Raw genomic sequence first — 26162 nt, forward strand, 5'->3', positions numbered from 1 at the left:
TTTGCTAACTAGTGCCACCTTGATTTGGAAGTGGCCTCACCTTGATTTGGAAGTGGCCTCACCTTGATTTGGAAGTGGCCTTACCTTGATTTGGAATTCGGAGTCAACCTTACTATGAGAGCTTGCATGTGATAGATGAAAATTTCCCGTAAATCTTAAGCAGATTATAATACAAGAAATTTTACACTTTCTTCCCTTCGATAAAACATTTACACAATTGTCTAGACAAATACTCCCCACCTACAAAATGTATCACCACGATTACGCAAATTGCCGTTGGTCTAACTGTTCTATTACCAACTGTGTTTAAAAAAAAAAAAAAAAAAAAAAAAATTCTGGACATAAAAACGGATTAAATAAACTAAATAACAATATTAGCAAAAAAAAAAAAAAAAGGAAATGGAAGCAGAAATGGAAGCAGAAGTTGAAGCAGAAATGGAAGCAGAAGTTGAAGCAGAAATGGAAGCAGAAGTTGAAGCAGAAATGGAAGCAGAAGTTGAAGCAGAAATGGAAGCAGAAGTGGAAGCAGACGTGGAAGCAGAAGTGGAAGCAGAAGTTGAAGCAGAAGTGGAAGCAGAAGTTGACGTATAAAAAAAACGCTTAACACAGCAAACGGTGGTGCATTAACTATTTGCACAAGTTGACAGACACATTTTAAATTTCCATTCTTTGCGTCCACATTTTTTGGTCATTTCCATGCAAATGGTGTGTGGCATTACATATATTTTGCACAGATGGCAAGTTTACTATGTAGTGAAAAAAAAAAAAAAAAAAAAATAATAGATTAACAAAAATGTGGCAGACAAAAGAAAGGGAGAAAAACAGATTGGAAAAGATAAAAAAAAAAAAAAAAAAAAAAAATTTACCCCCGTTTTACACAATTTTTGAAAACGAAAATTTCCCAGATATTTTTTTGATAAAAAAAAATGTTGAGAAAAAAAAAAAAGTGACAACCTTCTAAATTTCAAAAGCATGTTGTGATACATATATTATGTTTTACTTAATTTAGTTGTCATTTAGTTGTCCTTTTTTTTTTTTTTTTTTTTTTTTTTTCCAACATTTTTTTCGAATACTTTTTCTTGTGGACACAAGGTGTGTAAACATATTTTTTGTAACCACCAAAATTTGAGTTGTTTTGAAAAAAAACTTGAGGAGAGAGTGTTCCTACTTCTGTGGTTGTCTTTTTTTAAGTGACAAATATTTTACACGCATTGCATGCGTGTGCATGTGGGCAGTTAAACATTCGCAAGTCAATGCATGCGCACGCGCATGTGTCTGGTAAGGAGGGGGAAGAGGACACGTGCGCCTGGGATATAAAAAAAATGATACAACAAAAAATGAACACAAAAAATGAGCACAAAAAAATGAATGTGAAAAATGAATGTGAAAAATGAATGTGAAAAATGAATGTGAAAAATGAATGTGAAAAATGAATGTGAAAAATAAATGCGCAAAATAAATGCGCAAAATAAATGTGCAAAATAAATGCGCAAAATAAATGCGCAAAATAAATGTGCAAAATAAATGCGCAAAATAAATGTGCAAAGGAAATGCGCAAAATGAACTGCAAATGGCTTGTACTGGACCGGATTGATGATGCGCCACCACCCCCACCCCACCCCTGGTGGGGAGAAGGGAGAGAAATGTAATTCCCATTTTTGAGAAGTGCATGCAGCCAAATATATAACGCATCTGTTCTCCTGATCGGGCAAGAAGATTTCAAAGATTTGGTTAAAGACAGGATCGCACAGACACATATGAACGTTGCATACATATATGTTATACACGAGCGGTTTGAAGGGCGAACCACGTGACGTTATTGTATCAAATTTTCTCAAATTGAATGACTTTTATAGACCCATTTGCACAAAAAACGGAGAAAAAAAGGGGGAGAAAAAGGGGGGGGGGGAGAAATGATCCCTTCCTTTATATACATATAACGATTAGCTCACTCTCCCCGATCCTGATAATTTTCCCTATCCTTTTCTTCACTCTTCAGAAGTAGGTGCAAACAAAATTTACTGCACCTACCATATGGAGTATTTAGTGCGTTTATACTTCTTCTTCAGCTTCTTCTTCTGCCTCTTCTGCCTCTTCTGCTTCTGCTCCTGCTCCTGCTCCTGCTCCTGCTCCTGTTGTTGCTTGCGCGTGCACGGGTTTGAGCTGTCCGATTACGAGTCTAAGCCCCTTGTGGTAGCCAGTATATGTTGCACCCTCTCTCTTGGGTTCTTATAAACAGTTTTTTTACCAAAAAATGCATTATTACTATTCAAATGATTACTAAACTTTTTCCTGTAATTATTGCCACAAGTAATACTACTACTACTACCGATGTTATTAATATTCCATTTTTTTTTCTTCCTCTTTTTTGTTTCTTCTTCAATATCGTATGACATGTCAAACTTGGAATTATTATAATAAGAATTTTTATATTTCCTATTGTTCTCACTTATGTACGAAAAATTTGTCGAATTTAATTTGTCTCTTCCGTTTGCACTCATCATATTTTCTTCTTTAACAAAATCAGATAACTTATGATTATTACTTGATATTCCATTTTTGCTACTATGTGGATGATAAAAATTATAATCAATAACACAATCTGTCTCTTTTCTTATGGTACAACACTCACTTATGTCATTACAAGTTTTTCGTTCTACTATACTAGCACCATGAACAGAGAATACGGAAGAAGTATACTTCCTTTCATATTCTTTATTAATCCTTAAAGGGTTGTAAAAGTCATTGATAATACTGTAACTGTGGCTGTTGTTATATGTCTTTAACTTTTCCAACTTATAAATATTCCTTTTCTTTAATCCACTTTTGCGATGCTGGTAAATCCTATGAGCTACTTTTCCTTTGGCATTCGGTTTCACAGCATGGGGACATTCGGATTTACTATGCTTAAAGGGTGATACAAGGCAATGGATGCAATTATTTTCTGTGTTCTTTTCCTTACTTTCTTCTTGCACAGCTGTGCATGGTGGGGTAATATGTGAATTGTTGTTCCTACGACCGTCAGCTTCTACATTTGCGTTTGCTTCAACATTTGCATCTGCTTCTAAATTCGAATTTGCTTCTCCTCCTTTTTCATCATGCAATGTAGCATAATGACTTTTCAAGTTATCACCACTGTTCGACCGTTCGCACACGTGTATATTGTTGTTCTGGGATGTGCTACCACTAGAACTTGCTTTACATTCGACATTTTCATTTACATTTTCGTTTACACTTTCGTTTACATTTTCGTTTACATTTTCGTTTACATTTTCGTTTACATTTTCGTTTACATTTTCGTTTACATTTTCGTTTACATTTTCATTTACATTTTCATTCTTGTGAATGCCATCACGTTTAGTAGAGAATGGTGCCTTATTAGCATCGCCGAGGTCGTCAAAGACATTTCTAACATTAGTTTTGATTGTTTTTCTATCGTAATAGTTACTTTTTTTCTTTTTATTATTGTCATTTTTTATGGGGAAAAAATGTACTTTGTGTGTATTTCTATAGTTCTCATTTTTGCCTGACCATGTCATAATATTTTTTTTTTTTTTTTTTTTTTTTTTGGATGACTTTTTAGCTAGCTGATGATCATTGTCAGATATGATGAAATTGTTCGCTATTTTTTCCAACTGCATAATATTATTTGGTACATTTTTACTATGCGCAATTTTTTTATCACCATTATTGTATGAGGTAAATTTGTAGGGGTTGTTATTTCTATACCTTTTCTTATTTTCATTGTATTTCCAATTGCCATCAATATGCATAGTAGCAATAGTGTTGTCCGATTGTTCGCTATCTAACACACTTTCTGAATCGCAGACAGGTCCATTATTCCTACCATGCCTGTTTAATCTCTTCGGGTAATATTTCGAAACCAATTCATCATTGCACTTAACATACTTGTCAGCGTATTTGAGACTCTTCCTACCGCATGGTTTATCATCTCTCATTTTTGTAACAATACCATTGTTTTCTTTCTTTTTGCTGATGTAATATCGTTCAATGTTTTTTGCTTTCGTCTTGATATGCGTGCTGCTGATATTATTGCCCTTCCTTTTATGCTTCTTGCTCGAGACACTTTCTATTCTGTCGCTTCTTAAGTAGTTGCTTCCCTTTGGGTTATTTATGCACTTGACAGTGATGCCTCTACCACTTACTAGCCTCTCGTTGGAGATCCTTGGTTTTCCAAGCTCAACGCCTCCACTTCTACACTTGGATCCTAAACACTTGTTGTTACTGTTCTTGTTGCTGCTGTTGTTACTGTTCTTGTTGCTGCTGTTGTTACTGTTCTTGTTGCTGCTGTTGTTACTGTTGTTGTTGCTGCTGCTGTTATTGTTGTTATTGCTGCTGTTATTATTCTTGTTATTGTCGTTATTGTTGTTGCTGCTGTTATTGCCGCTGTCCCTGCCCCTGCCTCTGCTGCTGCTTCGACTATTGTTGACGTTCTTCTTCCTGTTTCCATTTAAACTTGTGATAAAAATTCGCTGGCCATTCCACTTTCTCAATCCATACCACATGTCACACGGATTTTCACACATGTTAAAATAAACATTGTTTTTTTTGTTTACATACACTTTAGTCGATTCATCACTAAATATGGAATTACTATCATTAATCGTTTTGTGTGTTTCTAACTGGTATGACAATTCACGATTCCCATTACAAGTTCCTCTAGTATCATCATTGCAGTTGCTATTATAACAACTATTGCGAATATCAATTCGGCTACTGTATGTGTCTTCAAGATCATTTTTATCTTCACCCATGATGTTGCTGAGTTCAATTTTTCTGACATAACTCCCTCTGTGTTTTTTCTCTTTGTCATCGTTTCCTTTACTCGGTATGTCCTTATGACTATTGTGGAATTTTATTTTACTTTTTTTTTCCCCCCAATCTGAATGGTCATGCAAATGGGAACTCAGAAGATCAGTAATATGGTCTAAAAACGGATCGTCTAAATCAGTATTATCACTTATTTTTCCATTCTCTCTACCTCGTATTCTTTCTCCACCACCTCCTACACCTTTACTTTTCTCCCCTATTTTGTATCTCTTTTCCTCAATTTTTTTTTTTACATAAATGAGAAAATTTTGATTCTCGTTATCTGCATCTTCCTCATTTTCATCATCATCATGATCATTCAAAATTTCATTCCTTTTATTTAGAACATCGAGGAGTTCTTTGGTCAACCTAAACCCTTCCCCATTTTGAATGTTCTTATTACTGTACTGAAGAGTACATTTATCTTCTTTACTGTAAATTTTTCCTTTATGACAATGTTTTGAAGAGTTACCGTTCTCTTTTTTGTCATAATTGTTGTTGTAGCCATACCCACAATCGTTCTTATAATCACCAATATAAGAATTGGCATAATTACTACTACCGTTGACATAATTACTACTACCGTTGGCATGATTACTACTACCGTTGGCATGATTACTACTACCGTTGGCATGATTACTACTACCGTTGGCATGATTACTACTACCGTTGACATGATTACTACTACCGTTGACATAATTACTACTACCGCTGACATAATTACTACTACCGCTGACATAATTACTACTACCGTTGGTTTTGTTTAGGTTTTTTCCATTCCCATTGTCAGTCCTCACATAATGAATAAATTTATTATTGCCTTGTACTTTATTCTTCCCTGATACTGAACTAATATAGATGTTATCCCTTTTTACCTTATCTGTATGGACTTTGCTACTCTGTTGTGTTAAATTATTCTTTTTGCTTAAACTGATTACAGAATAATTATAATTACTTTTTTCTGGGGTTAGAAATTGCTTTTTCTCATATTCAAATTCTTTTTCCTTTTTTTGATTATAATATACCAAATTTGATTGATACCCTTTTTTTGATCTTTTCCTACCTATGTGTCTGTCATTTTTCCAATCATGAATTTTTAACTTTTCATTTGTATTTTGATTTATATCTTCATAGATAATGTGAATGTTGTTACTGTTTGATAAGGCACCTTTGCAATAATTTGTGTCATTGCTTTCACTGATTTCCATAGTCCGTTTTCATACGTCTAATGGGGAATCGAAGTGTTCTGTGAATGTGCAGGGTTGTCAGTGGGGATGTGGCCTCTGTATGTATAGCTTCTGTATATGAAACAATCTTTTAGCAAAAGTATTGGTATATGCACATATTATACACTTATGTTAAGAAATGATGCGGAAGAGAACAGAATTTTATTTTAGGATAATGCAAAGTTAATACATCTGTAATCAAGTGGTGATCAATTCCACAAATTAAGAGAATCCTATATGCTTTTTTTTTTTTTTTTTTTTTTATTATAAAATATAACAAAGTAGGATCAAATGACAAGACACGCCACAAAAGTCAACTGTTTGTATACCTTATTATATATTATTTAACTAATACCAAATGATTGTGTTGTAACAAATTGATTTCTAATAGCTACCTAACCCCCTCCACCCCCTCATATAACAGGATAAAGAATTAATATCCCTCTCTTCCTTATCGTTTAAATACAAAACAAAAACAATTATGCAGATGAAAAAAAAAAAAAATAAAAATAAAAATGGCTTACTTGACAGATGCACAATTCGTTTATATAAAGGTTTAATGTCTCTTGTAACCCTTATATAGCTAGTAGATATTCTTGTTCTCGTTTTGACAAATTCAGTTGATATAACACCTAACCCCACAAATTGCTAAAAGTCAACACAACCCTTGTGCATATATATATATATATATATATATATATATATATGTGTAGAACAAGTGCAATAACGAACACGTACACACACACAGAACAACACAGAAATATCCTGTCCTCCTCTGTTGTAATCACTTTTCTATGTGCGAATGATCCAAATTTTTTTTTTTTTTTTTTTTTTTTTTTTTGTTTGAACTGTTTTAATTGATATTCCTTAATTGTGTTATTTTCACATTAACTGTAAAGTATAATATGAATAAAGATATGTGGGCTCTCTATATCTTCGTGTTCAATATTGGCACATATATGTACATATATTTATCTATTCATTTATGTATTTATTTTATTTCGCCCCTTCATAGTTAAGTGCCGTACCATGAGTCTCATTTAATGTTTTATAAATTATAATTGATATTTTTTCCAATGCAGCATGCGTGCATATATATATACAAGTCCTATGATTCTGGTGAAATCCTTCAGACTTTTCGGAAATTTTAGACAAAAATTATAATTTTCTTTTAGCTCAACTGCCACTAGTACTTATGATACGCTAGCAACTGGTGATATAGATATTGTCTATCCGATGATTTGGACAGAGGGCACAAAGTTGGGCTTGCTTCGTATAGGACAGTATGTGATCCCACCTGTATATTCACATATACAAATGTTGGGGGGATATACAAATATATATATGAATATACATGTACATATACTTATGCATTTACATGCTGTATTTCTCACATTTCTGTAAACATTGCAAATGCACACAAGTGTAAATGCCTTCTCACAAATGTGCTAGACAGATACGTGCAGAAACGACATAACAAAAAAAAAAAAATACATAAGAAATGCATTCACATGTTTACACATTTGATCATAGTCATATGTATTCATGGGGTTATTATATATTCCCCAATATTAAAAAATATGATAAATGGTAGGCTGACAAAATTTACAAAAAACTATTAAAAAGAAATAAAAATTTCGATCTAACGTTAACTTTTTTGAATAATTAAATTATTTCTTTCTCAGCAAAAACTTTTTTTTTTTTTTTTTTTTTTTTTCTTTTTTTCCACTTAATTTTTTTTCAAAACAAATTTGGAAAACTAATCCTATTATAAATGTATAAACAAAAATTTACTTGTGGGATCAAATAAAAAAAAAATAAAATAAAAAAACCCACTACGTATTATATATTACTACACAATATTCAGTACCTCCTCCCCAATAATAAACAATTAATTTTTCTTTTGTTTTTCTTATTTTTTATTTTTATTTTTTTTTAAAACTTATTTTCCCCATATTTATAAATATTAATATGCTAATGCAAAGTTATACCTAATTTTGTAAACTTCTAAGATAATGTCGCTTATTCACCCCAGAAAAATATTCAACGCCGAAAGGGACAAAAATTGCGTTTTCAATTTGTATATATATATTTATATGGGTTTTCTTTAAATCGACCAAATAAATTTTGTAACAGTGTAAGCTGATTTAAAACAGAGATATTCTTCGTTACAAATATGCTCTTTTATATTTTAACAATTTGTACGATAGAAAAAAAAAGAAAAATAGGATTCTTTGTTCTATTTGTTCTCTTTCGTTACCCTTTTGATTCTCTTTCGTTACCCTTTTCGTTATACCCTTTTTTTTTTTATCTAGTTGTACTATTATTCTAGAGCCAATTTATTCGATTGACAAACCAAATTATTTCCACTTCCAATTTGACCATATACATATATATCCACATACAAAGGGGTTATGGGAGGGTGTGTGGGAGAATTCTATTGGGTTGAGAAAAAAGCTTGTTTACTGTGGGTGATTTGGTTTGATTTTTAACCCTTTGCTTGGGGTAGGAATAAACTGAAATCAATTTTTCTTTGAAAGAGGAACTTGTCATATATGCATATGTATATATATATATATAATACACAGCTTATATAATACTCGGCTTATACAATATTGCGCTTATACGAATACCCAAATTTTGAAGATGATTGGGGTGTGATATAATAAAAAAAGAAATTAACTAATGTAATGGAACTTTTTAATGCAATTAAAAACTTGATAAATTTACTATGACACCATCAAATATAATTGGTGACTCTCATTGACACTGCACCAAACAACATGATGGTCTTTTTTTTTTTTTCTTTTTTTTTTTTTTTTATTAATACCTTATTATTATTCTTGGGTCAACGATGGGAATGGGTAAAAGATGGCATATAGTCTCTACTCTTTTCGCGCATAAAAATATGTATTCATATATATACACTTATAGAGATAGGAGAATAATAACAAATAATTGTCACAATTTATGGATGGAGATAAAACGTGTGTAACAGAGAATTACGTAATGCACTTTTAAAAAAATAATTCTTCTGATATGTATATAGGAAAAAAAAAAAAAAAAAAAAAAAAAAGGAATAGAAATAGAAGTAGAAATAGAAACAGAAATAGACGTAGAAATAGAAACAGAAATGGGCGTAGAAATATAAATAGACGTGAAAATAGAAACAGAAATGGGCGTAGAAATATAAATAGACGTGAAAATAGAAACAGAAATGGGCGTAGAAATAGAAACAGAAATAGACGTAGAAATAGAAACAGAAATGGGCGTAGAAATATAAATAGACGTGAAAATAGAAATAAAAATGAACATTAAGCGCTTTACACAGTTAACCTCATGAATGCATAAAATAGTAAGCACAAAAAGGACATAACGGCGCTTTAATTAATTGGCACATGTTTCATATTAATTAATTATATATGCGCGTAAAAGTATGCTATAAAAAAAAAAATGTTACATCTGCATTATTATAAAATTATGGAATACAATTTACAATATCTGATATAAAATGGTAAAAGGATTGGCTTAAACATATGTCGAAAATGTTTTTTTTTTTTTTTTTTTCTTTTCCTCCTTACATTACAATTTCGAGTATAAATTGGATTCTCTCGACGGGAGAGTTAAATAATTTTTGTGTTACTGGATTTATGGTAGTGATATGTTGTGAATTTTTTCTTTCTTCTATAACTTCAAAGTTTCGAAAAGAAACAAGTTTGTAAATAAATGAGAACAGGGTGGGTAATGAGCTTGGTCTAACATGTACATGTAAAAACATACATAATTATGCTCGAATGCGTACACCAGTACAAAATATTTACATGTATACATAGAATACGTGTTGGAGGTCTTTTCTTATTGAGAAGAAGAACAAGCACTGTTGTTATTTAGGAAACAAAAAAAAGAAAAAAAATTAATATATAAAAGGATGTTTATAGAAATAAATATTTAGATAAAGAAATGGTGAGATAATAATGTAGCAAATGGGTTATGTATTAGAATTCATATAATAAAAAATGGAGAGTAGAGACGATCAAATATATATATATATATATATAGTTTCTTTTATTTTCGAGTCCCTATGTATTTTATTTTTCTTCATTTTATTTTTACAAGTTTTAATATGAGAAAAAACAAAAGTAAAAAAAAAAAAAATATAATAAAATAATGAAAATTTAAAACATCCAACAACAAATTTACTTGAACAATTTTGAAATAATGATTAAACATTTTATAACAACGTGAAAAATGAATCAAAACAAGTAAAAACCGCGTTGTATTAATTAAATGAAAATAAATAAATTCATAAATAAATGCAAAAATGCGTGATTGTATATATATGTACATGTACACTACATATATATTATAATTTTATCAATGCGTATTTATATGAATTTAATTGCGCGCAACTGAAAACACAAAATTATATTTTTTAAAAACACGTTTTTGCAAATTGAAAAAAAAACAAGCGAAGCAAAATGAAGGAAAAATGACGCAAATGAAAGAAAATTGAAAGCAAATTGAAGGCAAAAATGAAACGAAGTAAATATAAAAAATGGATTATTTTTTTTTTCCTCCGTTTTTAATAAACCATGTATAAAAAAATTTACAAATAAAATTTAAATTTTAACATTGGACATGTCGCTAATTACGTACCTGTGCGCACGTGCATAATAATAAATTTATAAAAGTATATAAAAGAAAGCATATCATAAAAATATTTTTTTAACCTTTTTTTGTGGAAATGTTGCTGCCACTGCGAATAATTTATGAACGAATTTAATCCAACTTAAGAATAAAAAGGATATTCATTATTCTCGTGCTTGCTCCATATGTATCACATATATATATATATATATAATTATATGTATTGATATATAGTCAAATGTATAAGTATATGTATATATAATGCTATACGCATGTATTTATATAAGTATATAAATCAATGTATACATATAGGGTAAGAAATCGCTCTTGCATTTGGGTTGCATATAAAAGGGGGTCTGTCCGCCCGGAATGTATGATTCGTACTTACATGTATCCCATAAGGTACTATTGAACCTTGCAGCTTCAAACAACTGCTTCAGATCAAGTGGTGGAGTAGAGGAGGTGGCCAAATGTTGAAGCAGGGAAAAAAGTATGACATACATTACACGTATATATTATGTACGCATGTATGTATGTACGCGTAATAATGGTAGCCCCTTTACCCCGTACGGCAAAATAAAAGTTACACCAATGGTTTAACCATAAAAGGGGAATGTACTTCAACAGACAAATTATCCGTTTTATTTCAAAAATTTGGAAATTCCTCTCCTTTGCAATTTTCTTTCTCGAGTTGTCCCTTTTAAAACGTATTTCTCCATAAAAAAAAAAAAATAAAAATAAAAAAGATAGGTGGGAAAAGTGTCACAGGAAAAAACATTGACACACAAAATTTGACACACCATTTGAAACAGTTTAAAATGCAACAATGTAAGAACAGAATGGAAAAAAACGGGTTACATATTTTCAGCATAAATAAGAATGTTTAAGCAAAACATGCCATCGAGCTGTTTTTTTTTTTTTTTTTTTTTTTTTTTTTTTTTTTTTTTGCACAGAAATATGTTGAAAATAATCCTTACCTGTCATGTGCACATGTATATTTAACTTTAAACTAGGCTTTAATCATGTGGCCGAATTCGACAATTAAGCACAAACTGCACAAACTATTTGGAATTAGCCTGAACAGTCATATTTTATAGCCAAAACGGAACAATAAATTTAGGGGAAAATCTATATCAGCTGTGGCTTGTGTGTGTTTTAATTTTTTTTTTTACTTTTTTTAAGTATTGCTATATATAACTTTTTTAATAATATTCATGGGAATCAACTTAAAATGTGTCCATTCCTTTTTTTTTTTTTTTTTTTTTGTATACGATTTTTTTTATTTTTATAGCTCCTAAAAAAAAAAAAAAAGCATAGAAAATACAACTGCTGTGTGTGAAAGTACAATAAATCAATGTATAAATACGAATATGTAAAAACCAATGCTTAAATCAATGTACATTTGATTACATATTCCATACTTGTAAATTTTTGATAGGAAAAAAAAAAAATAAAAAAATAATAAATGATACATGTCTTGGTATATTCACCTTTACAGAAAATATATCAAAAATACAAAGCATTGTTATATGCAATATGGTGTCCCGTGCATATATATATATATACCACACAGTGGGAAGTATAATATAAAATTACACTTAATGGCTAATTCTTGTGTTCGAATTACTTCCAACCCCAGTGTAAAGATATTAAAGATATAGATCATTTGTCACATCGATATGAGATAACTTAACGCATAACTTATTTTTGCATTTCATGTATAGAGGAGTCACTTTGCCAACAAATTTGTGAATTCTCAGAAAATCTTCTATACATAGACAATTTGTTTTCTGAAATAAGAAATATACGAGCCTATTTGTATATGTGCTATATTCTTGAGAAACAAAAGGGTTAAGTATTTTAACTGCTGCATATCCATTCGCTTCGTTTACAAATCCTTTCCATTCAACACATGATTGATTTATCATCTTGTTAGTTCTCAAGTTGGTAGTTGAAGTTGGGAATTCATTTTTCTTAGGAATGGGTTCAATTATTTTTATATCATCGCCCAACAAATTTTTATTATCCCAGGTATCGGTGTCAGAATCAATGAATTCTGAAAATAAATCTGGATCATATGTCCCCTTAATCGGTTTATCAGTATCCAGTATATCCATGCCCCTTGGTATGAACTTACACAAATTGTAAAGAGTCTGATCTAGTATATCATCAGTTGGAAAAAAGTAGTATACACGGTTCGTTAATTCATAATTGTCTACAAATGGAACAAAGGATGTTATTGCAAAAGTTGTTTTCGTCCGGCACTGTGTGAAAAGGGGGCCCGACTTATTCTAAGCCAAAAAGGAAAATACACACAAACACGTACGTACATATATATATATATATATACATATATATAGGTATATGTATATGTCTTATTCCACGCCTTATAACTTCTAACTTCTAACCATTTCAGTGTTGCTTTCTTATCACGCTTTTGAGTGATTACAAGTCATGCCATACATAGCCTTGCATAAGAACGGTTCGAATTTACACTTCACAAAATTTGTTCAATCCATGTTGTAGATAAATGTTTAAATAAATGGATAAGCACCTTATGCCCACATGGTAGACAAGTGGGAAAGAGTAGCAGGTAAGCAAAAAAAATAAAAATAAAAAAATAAATATATAATATAACATAAAATAAAATGTTATACTACAAGGTCTCTTACGATAAATATAACAATACTCAGTTATTACACATCAATATTAGTAGAAAAATAATGGTGAACTAAATGCAAAGAGATCAAATGAAAATTCTTTTCTTTTCTTTTTTTTTTTTAAATTGCATGCTGCACATAACATACTTTTTATGTTCTTTTTTAAGGAATAAAGTAAAGATTCAATCTGCTTTTTGCTCCTATTGCAAGGTTTTCCTTCACTTGTGGGGGTGTCAATACCATTTGGTAATGTAGTTGTCTTTTCCATTCCACTTGTAGAAAAAATAAATAAAAGACCTTTTAGTATAGCGTACAAAGAATGGGAATCTTAATATTTTTTACTTTTAAGTTTTGAAAAGATTTAAATAAAAAATTCAAATTTATATTAAGGAATAAACGATGACCCACAATTGATGAATTGACTTGTCTGGCGCTCTTTACATTTTTCTCATTTTTCTTTTTTTTTTTTTTTTTTTTTTTTTTTGGATGTGTGTGCAAATTGGTTTTCACTGCAAATTTGTTCATATCAATTATAAATTCATAATGTTGACTTAATTTATGATATTATTTTTTGTTAGGAAATTTTCCGTAGTGTGTTTTTTTTATTTTATTTTTATTATATTCTTTTTTTCACTGATTACACGATGGTATGTTGCACACGAGCGGTTATTTGTACAGATGGAAATAATGAGGGCATGGAAATGCGTTAAGACAAGTTTTGTTGTTGTTCTCAATCTGGTATTCATTTCTGTAACATTAGGATTGTTTTTCTGTCAATCCTAAATTGTTAAAAAGTGTATTTTTTCTTTTTTCCTCTCAATCCTTTGTTCAACATTTTTGTACACATATATAATGGGAAACACTCATAACAATTGATTTATCAAATTGGGCTAGACAGATTTGATATATATATATTTTTTTTTTTTTTCATTTTTCTTATTCTTTTCATATTATGTAAAGTAAAACGTGTTGAAGTTGTGAAGACAGACATGATTATACTTAGATCAATTTTTTAATTGGAAAAGTAAAATGGGTTTGTAAGTGTAGCCGTGTTGTTTTTCACATGTTTGCGAATATGGCAAAAAAAATAAAAAAATAAAAAAATAAAAATATATATATATATATATAAAATAAATAAATAAAATGCCCTCCTGAAGAAACAAGTCAAATATAAGATATAACATAGGGAGTAAGCCTTGCGCAATCAAAAAATTTCTGACATGTTCACAACACAGTCTGATATTATTTTATGTTTCCATTATTTTATTCTTTCCAAAAAACGTAAGTCTTTGAAATGATGTTGATAGATCGTGCATACAACACAAATATTTCCTCCCTCCCCCCTACACAAATTTTTTTTTTTTTTTTTTTTTTGGAGCAAGGGATGGAGAGACATGTGCTTATATATTAAAATGTGAAAGAGACAATATGGTTTTCCCTTCCACGTTCTATCAATCCCGATAAATCCTCACAAATGTTATGCGTAGAGTGATACATATTTGTATGTAAAATAACTAAGCCCCTTTATATTTTCTTCTTTAATCTGATACAATGAAAAAAAGCCCCAAGGTGTGTTTCTGATTGGTGCGAGAGAAATTTTCTCCCTATTTCTAACTAACCATGTAAAAATGAAAGCAGAACTTTTAAGATCGCGCCGACATGCTGTTTTAATTGCACTGCTTGGCTTACGCAAGCAATTTGGAAATGCAAAAAAAAAAAAAAAAAAGTTTATTTCTTAAAACCCTAAAAATGGGGGGGTAGTGTTCAGAAGGTGCTTTTAATTAAGCAAAAAATAAAATAAAAGGGAAAAAAAGGGAAAAACAGAAAAACAGAAAAAAAAAACAGAAAAACAGAAAAAAAAAAACGGAGAAACAGAAAAAAATCACATTTCGTTGGGGTTATCACATCACACTTTGTGTGAAGAAATCACATTTCGCTGGGGTTATCCCATCCCACTTTGTGCGAAGAAATCACATTTCGAATTTTTTATTTTTATTTTTTTTTTTTTATCTTAAAAGTTTTCTGCATAAGCAAGCACCTTTTTTATCTCCATTTGTTTGGCGCACAATTACACCCACATATTCGCACATTTCAAATCGTTCTGATGATTACCCCAACCCCATTGGCGTTTTTCACCGGGATAACTGTGTGGATTTACAGTTAGAGAAAATTTACGTGCAGTTCCATTTGAGGTTCTGCATTCTCATTGTGTGCTTTTTATGTAGTATATACATTTCTGTTACCCCAACACTTTCCCATTGTGTATGGTTAAACACATTATTGTTTTACCTCTTTCGTGTGTATGCGTAAGCAGATTTTCATTTTGAACTAATATTCTGCCATATGTCCTTGTAAAAGCATCCATCAGAGGGATTATTTTATTTTATTTTTTTTTTTTCGTTTTTGTATTTTCCACCCTCTGTGACATTTCCCGGCCAATGGTGAATGTTGTGGATGAAATGATAAGTGCAGTGTGCGAAAATGAGCACACATTGCTAGCTGAGTTACAGGGAAAGTATGAATTCATAGACTTTAATGAAATAAAAAATTGCAAAGAAAAGAAGTTTTATCATGAATTAACATTAGAAATGCAAAAGATTGTTAAGAATAACAATGTACAATTAAAGGACAAGTTTAGACTATTTCACACGTATTTATCACCACTAATGAGCAAATTGAAGAAGACCATATATGCAGAATTGTTATACATTGTAACAGTTGAGTTTGATGCAAATTGGACAATATCTTACGTGAAAGAATCTGAAAAAAATTTAGAAAATGATAAGGATGCAATAATAATATATAGATGTATACTAATTCTAAAATACATAGAATTGGGTGATTTTAAAAGTTGTGAAAATGAAATAGAAAGTACTAAGAACATGTTACAAGGAGTTATAGGACTCAATATAGTGGCTCATAAATTTTACAATTTTGCAATAATGAATTATTATAAAGTATTAAGTAAATCAGATCTCTTTGTTAAGTATTCGTTATTGTACTTGGCATATACACCACTGAATGATTTAGATGACTCAGAGAAAATCGAAATTGGTAAATATATATGTATGCATTCTATAATAAGCGAAGATGTGTATAACATTGGAGAGATAATTCAATTACCCATTATAAATATATGTATAAAAAATAATGAACAGACCAATTGGTTATACCAACTAATTTATATATACAATGAAGCAAATATTGAATCATTTAATCAGGCCATGCAAACTTATGAAACCAATATAAAAAATTCACTTCTTAAGAATTATGATAGAAATATGATAAGAAAAATAACCCTCCTCGCTCTAATGGATTTAGCTTTTAAAAAAAAAAAACAAAGATCGGATATTTCTTTTATCGAAATCTCAGAACATTGTAAGGTAGATATTAATGAGGTTGAAAAAATGCTAATTACAGCCAAGAGTAAAAATATACTTACATGCCAAATTGATGAAATTCAAAAGTCAGTCAAAATTACCTGGGTCAAACCCAGAGTTCTTAATAACCAAAAAATATTCCTCATGAAAGAAAGCATAGACAAATGGATAACACATTCAAAGAATCTCTTGACCTATATGGAAGGACTCTCGGTCGAACTTCTCATATCCTAGTGCGGATTGGTTATGACTCGAAGGGGAATATCATAACTAAAACTGTTAAATTTGCATGCTTGTGAAAAAAAAAAAAAAAAAAAAAATTCATCACCCAACTAGACAGGTTTTAGCACCTTGAAGGGACTCCAAATTTGTAAATTTTATCTACTCATCGATATTTCCACAAAATAGTGCACAAACACACACACAAAAGGGGGGGGGGAAGCAAAAGTGATACATTTCCTCTTTCCCCATCCCACTGACCGAATGCATTTTTTTCCGCATCATTTTATCATTGCTTTTTATTTTTCACACGCGCGCATGTAAATATATATATATATATATATATATATATGTATACATTTTTTTTTTTTTTTTTTTTTTATTTATAACCTTTACAATGCAAAAGTATGGTCTCTATTTTTTTTTTTTTTTTTTTTTTTTCAAAATTTTTTACATATCAGCAAACGAATAACATTGTGTGTATGTTAACAACTTAGCTAATCAAAACATTTTGGTGTGAAGAAAAAAAAAAAAAAAAAAACGTGACACATTTAATGTGCTGCATATTAAATATGATTATATAAATTCAATGCTTCACCATGTATTATACATATTTACACATATTGTCAGGAAGTAGGTGAGTAATGGGACTGATGGTGTACACATTGGCAGTTGGATTTTCTATGGAGTAGTACTATCTCCATGTCACGAGCACGTCATCTGTTCGATACCTCTGATGAATACTTATATTGTCAAAATTGTAAGCATTTTTATTTTCTGAATTTAAAAACTCGAGGTAACCTGTGTAGGCAATCATAGCGCCGTTATCTACACAGTAGCTGTGATCCATAAATCCAATTTTTATATTTTTCTGCTTTGCCATTTTTTTCATCATATTTTGAAGAAACACATTACACCCTACTCCCCCTACTATTATGACTTCCTTACTATTAGTGAACGAAATGGCTCGCTCGGTTATTTCTATCAGCATGCTGAATATATGGTGTTGCAGGCTGTAGCAGATTTGTATTTTTCTTTTCTCTTCGTCGGTTAGGATGGTACTGTTATCATCCGATGTGTTGGGGGAATTTGTGATATCATTTACATTTTCATTTTGGACACTCACAGCATCCTTTGCGTTCTTATTTTGTTTGAAGACTTTCGCTGCCCCTTCCTCGTCCGATGTGCTGTCATAAAAATCGCTATCCGTCTCGATAGCACAATCATCATCCATGTATTGGTTATCTTCACCATAATTCTTTTTCCCTTGATTGTTGTAAATGATGTTCTCTTCATAATAAGAACTCCCTTGGACACCAGGATGTATGCTCAAGTTCATCCCAACAAATTTCTGTGAACTTCCTGACATAATGTTTGTTTCTCTATCTCCTTCTTCTTCCACAACTTTGTTCATACGCATGGCTGCACCCGAATTTTCTTTTCCCTCTATCACATCTGCGTCAGTTTTCCCTTTCCTCTTCAGCTGTTCTTTCCGTTCTCTCTCTTCTTCTTCTTGGTCGTTCTCTTCATGGCCGTTCTTTTGGTGCACTCCTTCCGAAGAAGATAATGATGCGGATGAATCCATAGTTCTTTTTTTTCTTTTAAGAACTTTTATATGGTTTGTGGAAGGAACTTTGTCATGGGGGGAGTTTTTCTCCCTCTGGATGCTGCATACAGACATGCTATTATCTAAGTCTTTTCCTTTGTTCCTCCGTTTGGTTACATACTTGGAAAAATATTTACTCACGTAGTAGTCATATCCACTGAAGGAAATGTCCATTCCCTTTATTGTATATGGAAAAAAAAGTAGTTCTGTATAATCATGTTGGTATCTCTTTTCTCCTCTTTGTGGTTTAGAAGGAATAGTTGGGGTAGCATACACTTGGCCTCCTTGATTATCTTCGTTTCGAAATGTGCTACTATCGATCTCACTTCGAACCATTCTTAGAGCATTGGTAGCGTCACTGTGGCTGTCACTTCGAGATCCCTCCTCCTGTGCGCTTGGATGCACATTTGCGTTATTTTGCTCATTTTGCTTATTTTGCTTATTTTGCTCATTCTGCTCATTCTGCTCATTTTGCTCATTTTGCTCATTTTGCTTATTTTGCTCATTTTGCTTATTTTGCTCATTTTGCTTATTTTGCTCATTTTGCTTATTTTGCTCATTTTGCTCATTTTGCTTATTTTGCTCATTTTGCTTATTTTGCTCATTTTGCTCATTTTGCTTATTTTGCTTATTTTTTTTATTATTTTTTTTTTCTAGAACATTTAGGAGATGCTTTTTTCTAGCCCACATTTCCACATTATATCCAGGAGACGGTGAATTGGAAATTCTGAGAATCCGGGCTGATCTGTCGATCACATTTCCTATGGCTATGTCTAAGGTCTCTCCAATTATTTCATATTTCTTCTTATGATTATTAAAATAAATTATTTGCGTGTTACTACCACTAACATATAAAATAATGGGGTTATACAAATTGGTTATAAAAATACCCATTTCTATGTGTGCAATACAGTGGTTGACTCCAACTACAGGTATATTAAAAAGCAAAGAAAAAAATTTACTGATATTGTAAGCAATATACAAAGCAGATCCTATCCCTGGTCCTTTTGTATAGCATATTAGATGTATATCTGTTATTTTTATTTTTAATTTATTTAGACATTCTTTAATCATTTCGATGATGTAATATTTATGATGTGCATTAATTTGTCTCGGGATGAACCCGCACCCAATTTCAGAAACATATGTTCTTCTCATGTTTACAAGAATTTCCATTTTATCATTTATTATGCTAATTCCTAGTTTGTTTGCACTACCCTCTAGCCCAAGAATGTACTTAACTCTTTTTTCTTTTCCTTCCATATCTCCTTCCACTTTACTGTGTATAGATTTTATACCACAAACCTTTTTGGAATCATATGACCGTGCTTACTGTATGTGCACAGGACTTTCCAAATTGGGCATCATTTATCATAACTTTCTTTCTATGGCCACTTCTCGACCCAATTATTAGAGAAACAGATGCTGAATTATGGGGGGAGAAAAATAAATAAATTCAGTCTCCAAAAAAATTATGTGCCTTAATAATGTGCCTAAGGGTTCGGGGTTTTCATGCAGAGGGAAAGAAATGTGTCCATAGAGGGAGAAGAGGGGGGCTAGCTAAAAACATGGATTTTTCCCGAAGGAGAGTTTATCAACTTGAACAGAAAATATCACGTGCTCAGGTCATCTTTTAAAAAAATAAAATAAATACAAGTACCATAAAAATAAATGCAGCGTGGGTTTTATTTAAAACAAGAAAAATAATTTGTCCCTTCTTTGTGTATGTATGTATGTATGCTTGCATGTATGTATATATATAATATATATGGAAGGAATTAAGAAAAAATACCATGGTGCATAATAAATGATATATGCGGAGTTGTTTTTTCCCTTTAAAAAAGAAACGACGGGGAAAAAATTTGTTCGGTAAAAATTGAATCTACCATCATCTATCTGTTAGCATAAAAATAAAATTATGCCCAATTTTTTGGTGCTTTACTGAAAAATAAAATACTAAGAGAAAGAAATGCTTTTCTTTTTTTTTTTCTTTTTTTTTTTTCTTTTTTTTTTTTTTTTTTTTTTTTTTTTTTTTTTTTTTTTTTTTTTTTTTTTTTTTTTTTTTTTTTTTTTTTTTTTTTTTTTTTTTTTTTTTTTTTTTTTATTCGTCCTACATAATCACAACCAACAATTATATAATTTTCAATTTATTTTCATTTCATTTTATTGTATTTCTTCTCTTTCTAAAAAACATCTACAGATGAACTTTATCCAAAATGAGTAACTGTTCGAGTTATGCTTTACTATTCATTGTTGTCATACTTCTCCTCCTTTTATATATGTTTAATAAATATATGAAGGAGTCGTTGAGGAGGAAGGACTGTGTTACGGTTGATACAGAGGAGAATTTTTTTCAAGTCCACCACGGATGATAGCCATCGTTAAAAAGAGAGATAGATGGCATATATATCAGATAAGCACTTTTATAACTAATGTATCAGAAGAAACATGGTTAATCAGTCCTAACGATTTAATTTTTCGTCAGCTTTCTTAACCATTTTCTAGTGGTATTAAAAAAAAAAAAAAAAAAAAAAAAAAGTGTTTTTTCTTCATATTATGAGTTGAGAAAAATGGCCACTCTTCTTCTGAATAAGGAGAAGAAGGTTACTACTGCAAATGTTGTTTCGGAAGTATGTCCCAAAATGTATGTTGTGATTTACAACATAGGGAAGAAAAAGAATATTGGAAGTATCATAAGAAACTGTGTTGCATTCAATGTGAGAAAAATATTTGTAGTAAGCAGAAAAAAAAAAGAAGTCAATTTTTTTGGAAACATGGGAACATGTGAATATATATGTATAGAATATTTCAGCACTATGAAAGAGTTAAAGAATTACCTTCAAGAAAATGATATATTATTGTATGGATGTGAAATAACAAATAATTCTGTACCAGTAACAACTTATCCATTTGAACATAAAGATACAGCTTTTTTATTTGGGAATGAGGGAACAGGAATTCATGATGAAATACTCAATTATTGTGATAAAACAATTTACATACCTCAATATGGAAATGGAACTAGTTCTCTTAATGTCTCCGTTTCATGTGGCATTATTTTGCATCACTTTGCATTTTGGGCAAATTATCCTGAGATGGAAATTTCTGGTAAAAAATTCATCATCAACAAATGTGCAAATAAATTAGAACTATATTTAAATCCATCCGATGATTTGTTGTGTCAGATAAATGAGAAGCGTGCGAAGAGATCCGCACTCCCGGTGGAAGCGGATTTTTCTCTAAAGTTTTTGGACACCTAAGTGGGAATGGCAGGGAGGAGGGGGGTGGATGAAAAAGTGGTAATACGGCAAAACGATGAATAGTGTCCCCATCACCTGTCATGTCTTACGAAATGCATACCATTTTGAACTTGGAGAAAATAACACAGAAGAGAGTATATTGAGCGGTCAGCTATAAGGTAGGCACGCAAAAAGGATTTCTCAAATCACAAAAAAGTTTTGTGTTATGGCCCCACCCAATTTTGACCAAAAGAGGGTAAAATGTCCGAGGGGCACGCGGAGCAATTTGGAATTTCGCAACAAGTGTAACATTTAGCGTGCCTTGAAGTGGATTATTTTATTTTATTTCATTTTGTTGGTTTTGCAGATTTGACTGATTTTGTTGGTTTTTCCTGTTTTGCCGATTTTGCTGAATTCGCTGATTTTTTTTTTTTTTTTGCAATACAAAAAAATGCAGCGCGCCATGATTTTTTATGTCACCATTTTTGTGCGCTTTCTTGTTCTGTTTCAATATTTCCACTCGCACGTCTGCCGTTTTGGAGAATTCGAAGTAAGGAGAAAAATTATCCCAAGTGAAAAATGAAATTATTCAACCGTCCCAAGTCGGCATGTCGCTCATTAAAAAATAGGAATACATAAAGCATGCATCAGTTCCCATCCATCCGCATACGCAGTAAACAAATCAACACGTACGTTTACAGGAGATACCATTATTCACATTTTTGTGTGCATATTTTTCCCTCTTGGTCGTTATCCCCAAAACAGTGCAAAGCTGGCACAAAATTTAAAGTACTCAAAACCGTCATTTGAAAATTTTTAACCAACCCCCCCACCCCCATCCCCCAAAAAAAAAAAAAGGAAGAACAAGAAAATGCAAGGAAATATATCACAGAACAAACTGCAATTGATGAAGAAAAATTTTAATCTTGTTGATAAGAACAAAGATAACAAAATTGACACTGAAGAATTTAAGATACTAATGCAATTGCTTGGACAGACAAAGACAGAGAAAGAGATGGACGAGATAGTGGACAAACATTTCGAGGATGATAATGGAGACAAGGACACAGCAGAAGATGATGGAAAGTCAGAAATTGGAAAGTCAGATAATGGAATAACAAACGGTGGAAAGTCAGGCGGAGGTGCCTCCCTACCAGCCTCCAATTTGGCGAAACAAAAAAGCTGCCAGAAAAATGCCATGAAAGTGGCACCAAACCATGATCGAATAAAAAATTTAATCGCAAAGTTGAACAATTTTAATGATGATGAAAAAAAAAAAAAAAGCAATAATAATGAATTGATGAAAAAAAAAAAAAAACACATAGATTTTGAAACGTTTATGAAAATATTTATTAATACTTATACGGAACCTATTTCTTTGGACGAATTAATTAAGTCCTTTGAATTTTTCGATAATGAAAAAAGTGGTTACATTGATGAGGAAAAACTGAGATTTATTATTAAAAACACCGATGAAAGACTTATGGATGACGACATGAAATTATTTTTGAATTCTCTAAATTTCAGGGATAAGGACAAAATTGACTATGTTATGTTGGCGAAGCGGCTCAAAAATGTGACCTAGCAGGCCACACATCAGGCACATTTAACATATCTAGCACATCCACGTATGTTTGTAGGAACCCTGTGTTTGTGACGACTGAGAAGGGGTTAATGGTTTACTTCCCCTGTACCACCACCACACACACACACATACTAACTTTTCGAGGGCATCTTTGTGTGACCAGGGGTAAGGTTATATGTATACGTGAGTGCAAAGATATGTCAAATAGATATTTTATTTATTTTCTTGCCTTTTCATTCATTTGTTTGATTATTCATTTGTTTGATTATTCATTTGTTTGATTATTCATTTGTTTGATTATTCATTTGTTTGATTATTCATTCGTTTGCTTATTCATTTGCTTGCTTATTTATTTGCTTTCTTTTTCATTTGTTTGCATAAGCATTTACGACCTCTCTTGATTTACCAACCAACAAGCAAGCTACACATGTATGCATATTCGCAATAAGGGGAACACACTCACCCCAGTTGTGCAACACGTGAAAATATTCATAAAGTCCGCATCCACATCTCCAGTGTGATGACTTACGAACTAATAAAAAACTTTTTTTTTTTTTTTTCAAATCACGTTCGTTCTTTGAAAACGCTTAATTTCAACTATATGCTAGTTGGTTGCCGTTCTTAGAGGGTAATAATAGGAAAAAAAAAAAAAAAAAAAAAAAAAAAAAAAAAAAAAAAAAAAAAAAAAAAAAAAAAAAAAAAAAAAAAAAAAAAAAAAAAAAAAAAAAAAAAAAAAAAAAAAAAAAAAAAAAAAAAAAAAAAAAAAAAAAAAAAAAAAAAAAAAAAAAAAAAAAGAACAAAGCAAAAGAACAAAGCAAAAGAACAAAAAAACAAAACAAAAAAAAATAGCCCATATGCAGAGTCACACAAAAAAAAAAAAAAAATATTGGAAGGAAACAAAGGTGTAATCTTTATTACAACAAAAGCTAGTGTATCATATAATATGCAGACGATGTAGGGTAGTTTAAAAAAACAAAAAAAAAAAAAAAAAAAGACAAAATGGAAGAACTTATATAATATATTAGCTTAAAAAAGTTTAGACTTAAGCTTACTTTCTTTCCTTTATATTTACTTGTAATGATTCTTCACAGTGTCTTCATAGAACCCACTACACCATTGTCATCATAAAGAATGCGAATACAATTAAGATACTGATTTGTGCATATCTGTTCATTATACTGTGGACAGCTCCTGATTGTTCTGGATTACCTTCTCCTCCACTACTTTCACCTCCACTGCCTTCTCCTCCATTTCCTCCTCCACCGCTTCCCTTGACAACACATTTGTAAAAAGTTCCAATCAATTCGCACACCTCACCTGACTTACACTTTAATGTGCATTCTGTTTTTCCTGGTTTTCCACATTTTTTCGATTCATCCAATACAGTTCCAATATCACAAGAACATATGCTATTATTCACGTTGGCAGGATCTATTACACACTTTCCTTTATCACACACAATTTTATTACATACATTTGAAATACACTTCTGGTTCGTGAAGACATAGTTTTTTATGCAGGTGCAAATTGCTGCTTTTTCATCTGCCCTCAATGACGCGTTGGAGCATATAGCATAATCATCACAACTTTTATTTAAATTTTGAACATTTGAACATGCCAACTTTTGTTCGCAAGTATTCTCATTTAACAGAACAAATCCAACATTGCATTTGCATTCAAAATGATTACTCATTTGGATTAAGTATCCATTTTTACATACTGTGTCTGCAGTGACTTTTGCGTGTGCGTATTTAATCGCAAGAAGACCGACAAAAAAAACAAACAAGCTGTAATAAGTATTCATTTTGAGTAAAAAATAAGGTAAAAAGGGTGAGGGAAAAAAAAAATATATCGAATAAATGTTTTTTTATACAAAATTTTATAGTATTTTTGTGTTATCAAATTTGTAGACTCTAACGTTTTTCAGGTAAAAAAAGAAAAATGTAAAAAATGTAATGGAAATTGCTTAATTTTATTTTATTATATTTTTTTATATTCTATTATATTTTTTTATATCATATTATATTTTTTTTATATCATATTATATTTTTTTATATTATATTTTATTATTTTGTTTCTTCAGTTACTAGGTCAATTGTTTGTTTTATTTTTCAACTCAATTTAGCTTAATTTTGTTAAATTTAGTTTGGTTAAACTAAATTTAATTCAGTTATGTATAACTTGTTAATTTATTAATTTATTAATTCATTTTTTTTTTTTTTTTTCTGTCCCTTTTGTTGTTGTATCTACATGGCTGTTCATAATTTAAAAAAAAAAAAAAATTGCAATGCTTGAAACATTTTGGCTAGTTCCCTAATTATTTATTTCTTTTTATTATAGCTCAGCTGAATGACAGAGATTGTGGTCACCTCAGGAAAAAAAAAAAAAAAGAAAAAGAAAAAGAAAATTATGCTCACCATAAGTAAAATAACGAAATCTACATCGTTGTAGCAACCATTCTCTGTCTAAAACATGCTCACCACAGTTGTATCTTTATAGCTATTTAGTAAATTTCATTAATAATCTATTTACGAAGGTCTTATGGTATCGTAAATTCTGAATATGCATCCTTTGACAAAAAAATGGAATATTCATTTGCTACTTTCCGTTCAGTGCATAGGACCATCTCCAACAAGCATGAATGTTGAGCTAAAAATGTGTATTTTCCCAATTTGTTCCCTTACCTAAGAATAGCTTTAACTTGAACTATTCAAGCATTACCTACTTTAGTTGCACATGTATAAAATTTCATAGCCAGGAATATACGAAA

At 30.9% G+C, this 26162-nt stretch overlaps 7 protein-coding genes across 7 annotated transcripts; 3 read left to right on the forward strand and 4 right to left on the reverse strand.

Annotated features, from left to right (window-relative positions):
- Window positions 1–2171: 2171 nt before the first annotated feature.
- Window positions 2172–6038, reverse strand: PGO_061480 (hypothetical protein, conserved; the record flags this gene model as incomplete). The annotated part of the gene is made up of 1 exon (XM_028686791.1): window positions 2172–6038. One exon carries the CDS (start codon window positions 6036–6038, stop codon window positions 2172–2174), a length of 3867 nt encoding a protein of 1288 aa, XP_028542592.1.
- A 6314-nt stretch (window positions 6039–12352) lies between these two features.
- PGO_061490 (hypothetical protein, conserved) lies at window positions 12353–13631 on the reverse strand (the record flags this gene model as incomplete). The annotated part of the gene is made up of 2 exons (XM_028686792.1): window positions 12353–12918; window positions 13511–13631. The coding sequence occupies 2 exons, from the start codon at window positions 13629–13631 to the stop codon at window positions 12353–12355; spliced, it is 687 nt and encodes a 228-aa protein (XP_028542593.1).
- Window positions 13632–15801: 2170 nt separating this feature from the next.
- On the forward strand, window positions 15802–16977 carry PGO_061500 (26S proteasome regulatory subunit RPN9; the record flags this gene model as incomplete). Its single annotated transcript, XM_028686793.1, has 1 exon — window positions 15802–16977. One exon carries the CDS (start codon window positions 15802–15804, stop codon window positions 16975–16977), a length of 1176 nt encoding a protein of 391 aa, XP_028542594.1.
- A 679-nt stretch (window positions 16978–17656) lies between these two features.
- PGO_061510 (tRNA N6-adenosine threonylcarbamoyltransferase) lies at window positions 17657–19831 on the reverse strand (the record flags this gene model as incomplete). The annotated part of the gene is made up of 1 exon (XM_028686794.1): window positions 17657–19831. One exon carries the CDS (start codon window positions 19829–19831, stop codon window positions 17657–17659), a length of 2175 nt encoding a protein of 724 aa, XP_028542595.1.
- A 1307-nt stretch (window positions 19832–21138) lies between these two features.
- PGO_061520 (RNA methyltransferase) lies at window positions 21139–21828 on the forward strand (the record flags this gene model as incomplete). Its single annotated transcript, XM_028686795.1, has 1 exon — window positions 21139–21828. One exon carries the CDS (start codon window positions 21139–21141, stop codon window positions 21826–21828), a length of 690 nt encoding a protein of 229 aa, XP_028542596.1.
- An 850-nt stretch (window positions 21829–22678) lies between these two features.
- On the forward strand, window positions 22679–23392 carry PGO_061530 (calmodulin; the record flags this gene model as incomplete). The annotated part of the gene is made up of 1 exon (XM_028686796.1): window positions 22679–23392. The coding sequence occupies one exon, from the start codon at window positions 22679–22681 to the stop codon at window positions 23390–23392; it is 714 nt and encodes a 237-aa protein (XP_028542597.1).
- Window positions 23393–24500: 1108 nt separating this feature from the next.
- PGO_061540 (sexual stage surface protein Pvs28) lies at window positions 24501–25196 on the reverse strand (the record flags this gene model as incomplete). Its single annotated transcript, XM_028686797.1, has 1 exon — window positions 24501–25196. The coding sequence occupies one exon, from the start codon at window positions 25194–25196 to the stop codon at window positions 24501–24503; it is 696 nt and encodes a 231-aa protein (XP_028542598.1).
- Window positions 25197–26162: the final 966 nt, after the last annotated feature.

This window comes from Plasmodium gonderi (assembly GCF_002157705.1).
Source record: "Plasmodium gonderi DNA, contig: Chr06, whole genome shotgun sequence".
Lineage (NCBI taxonomy): Eukaryota > Apicomplexa > Aconoidasida > Haemosporida > Plasmodiidae > Plasmodium > Plasmodium gonderi.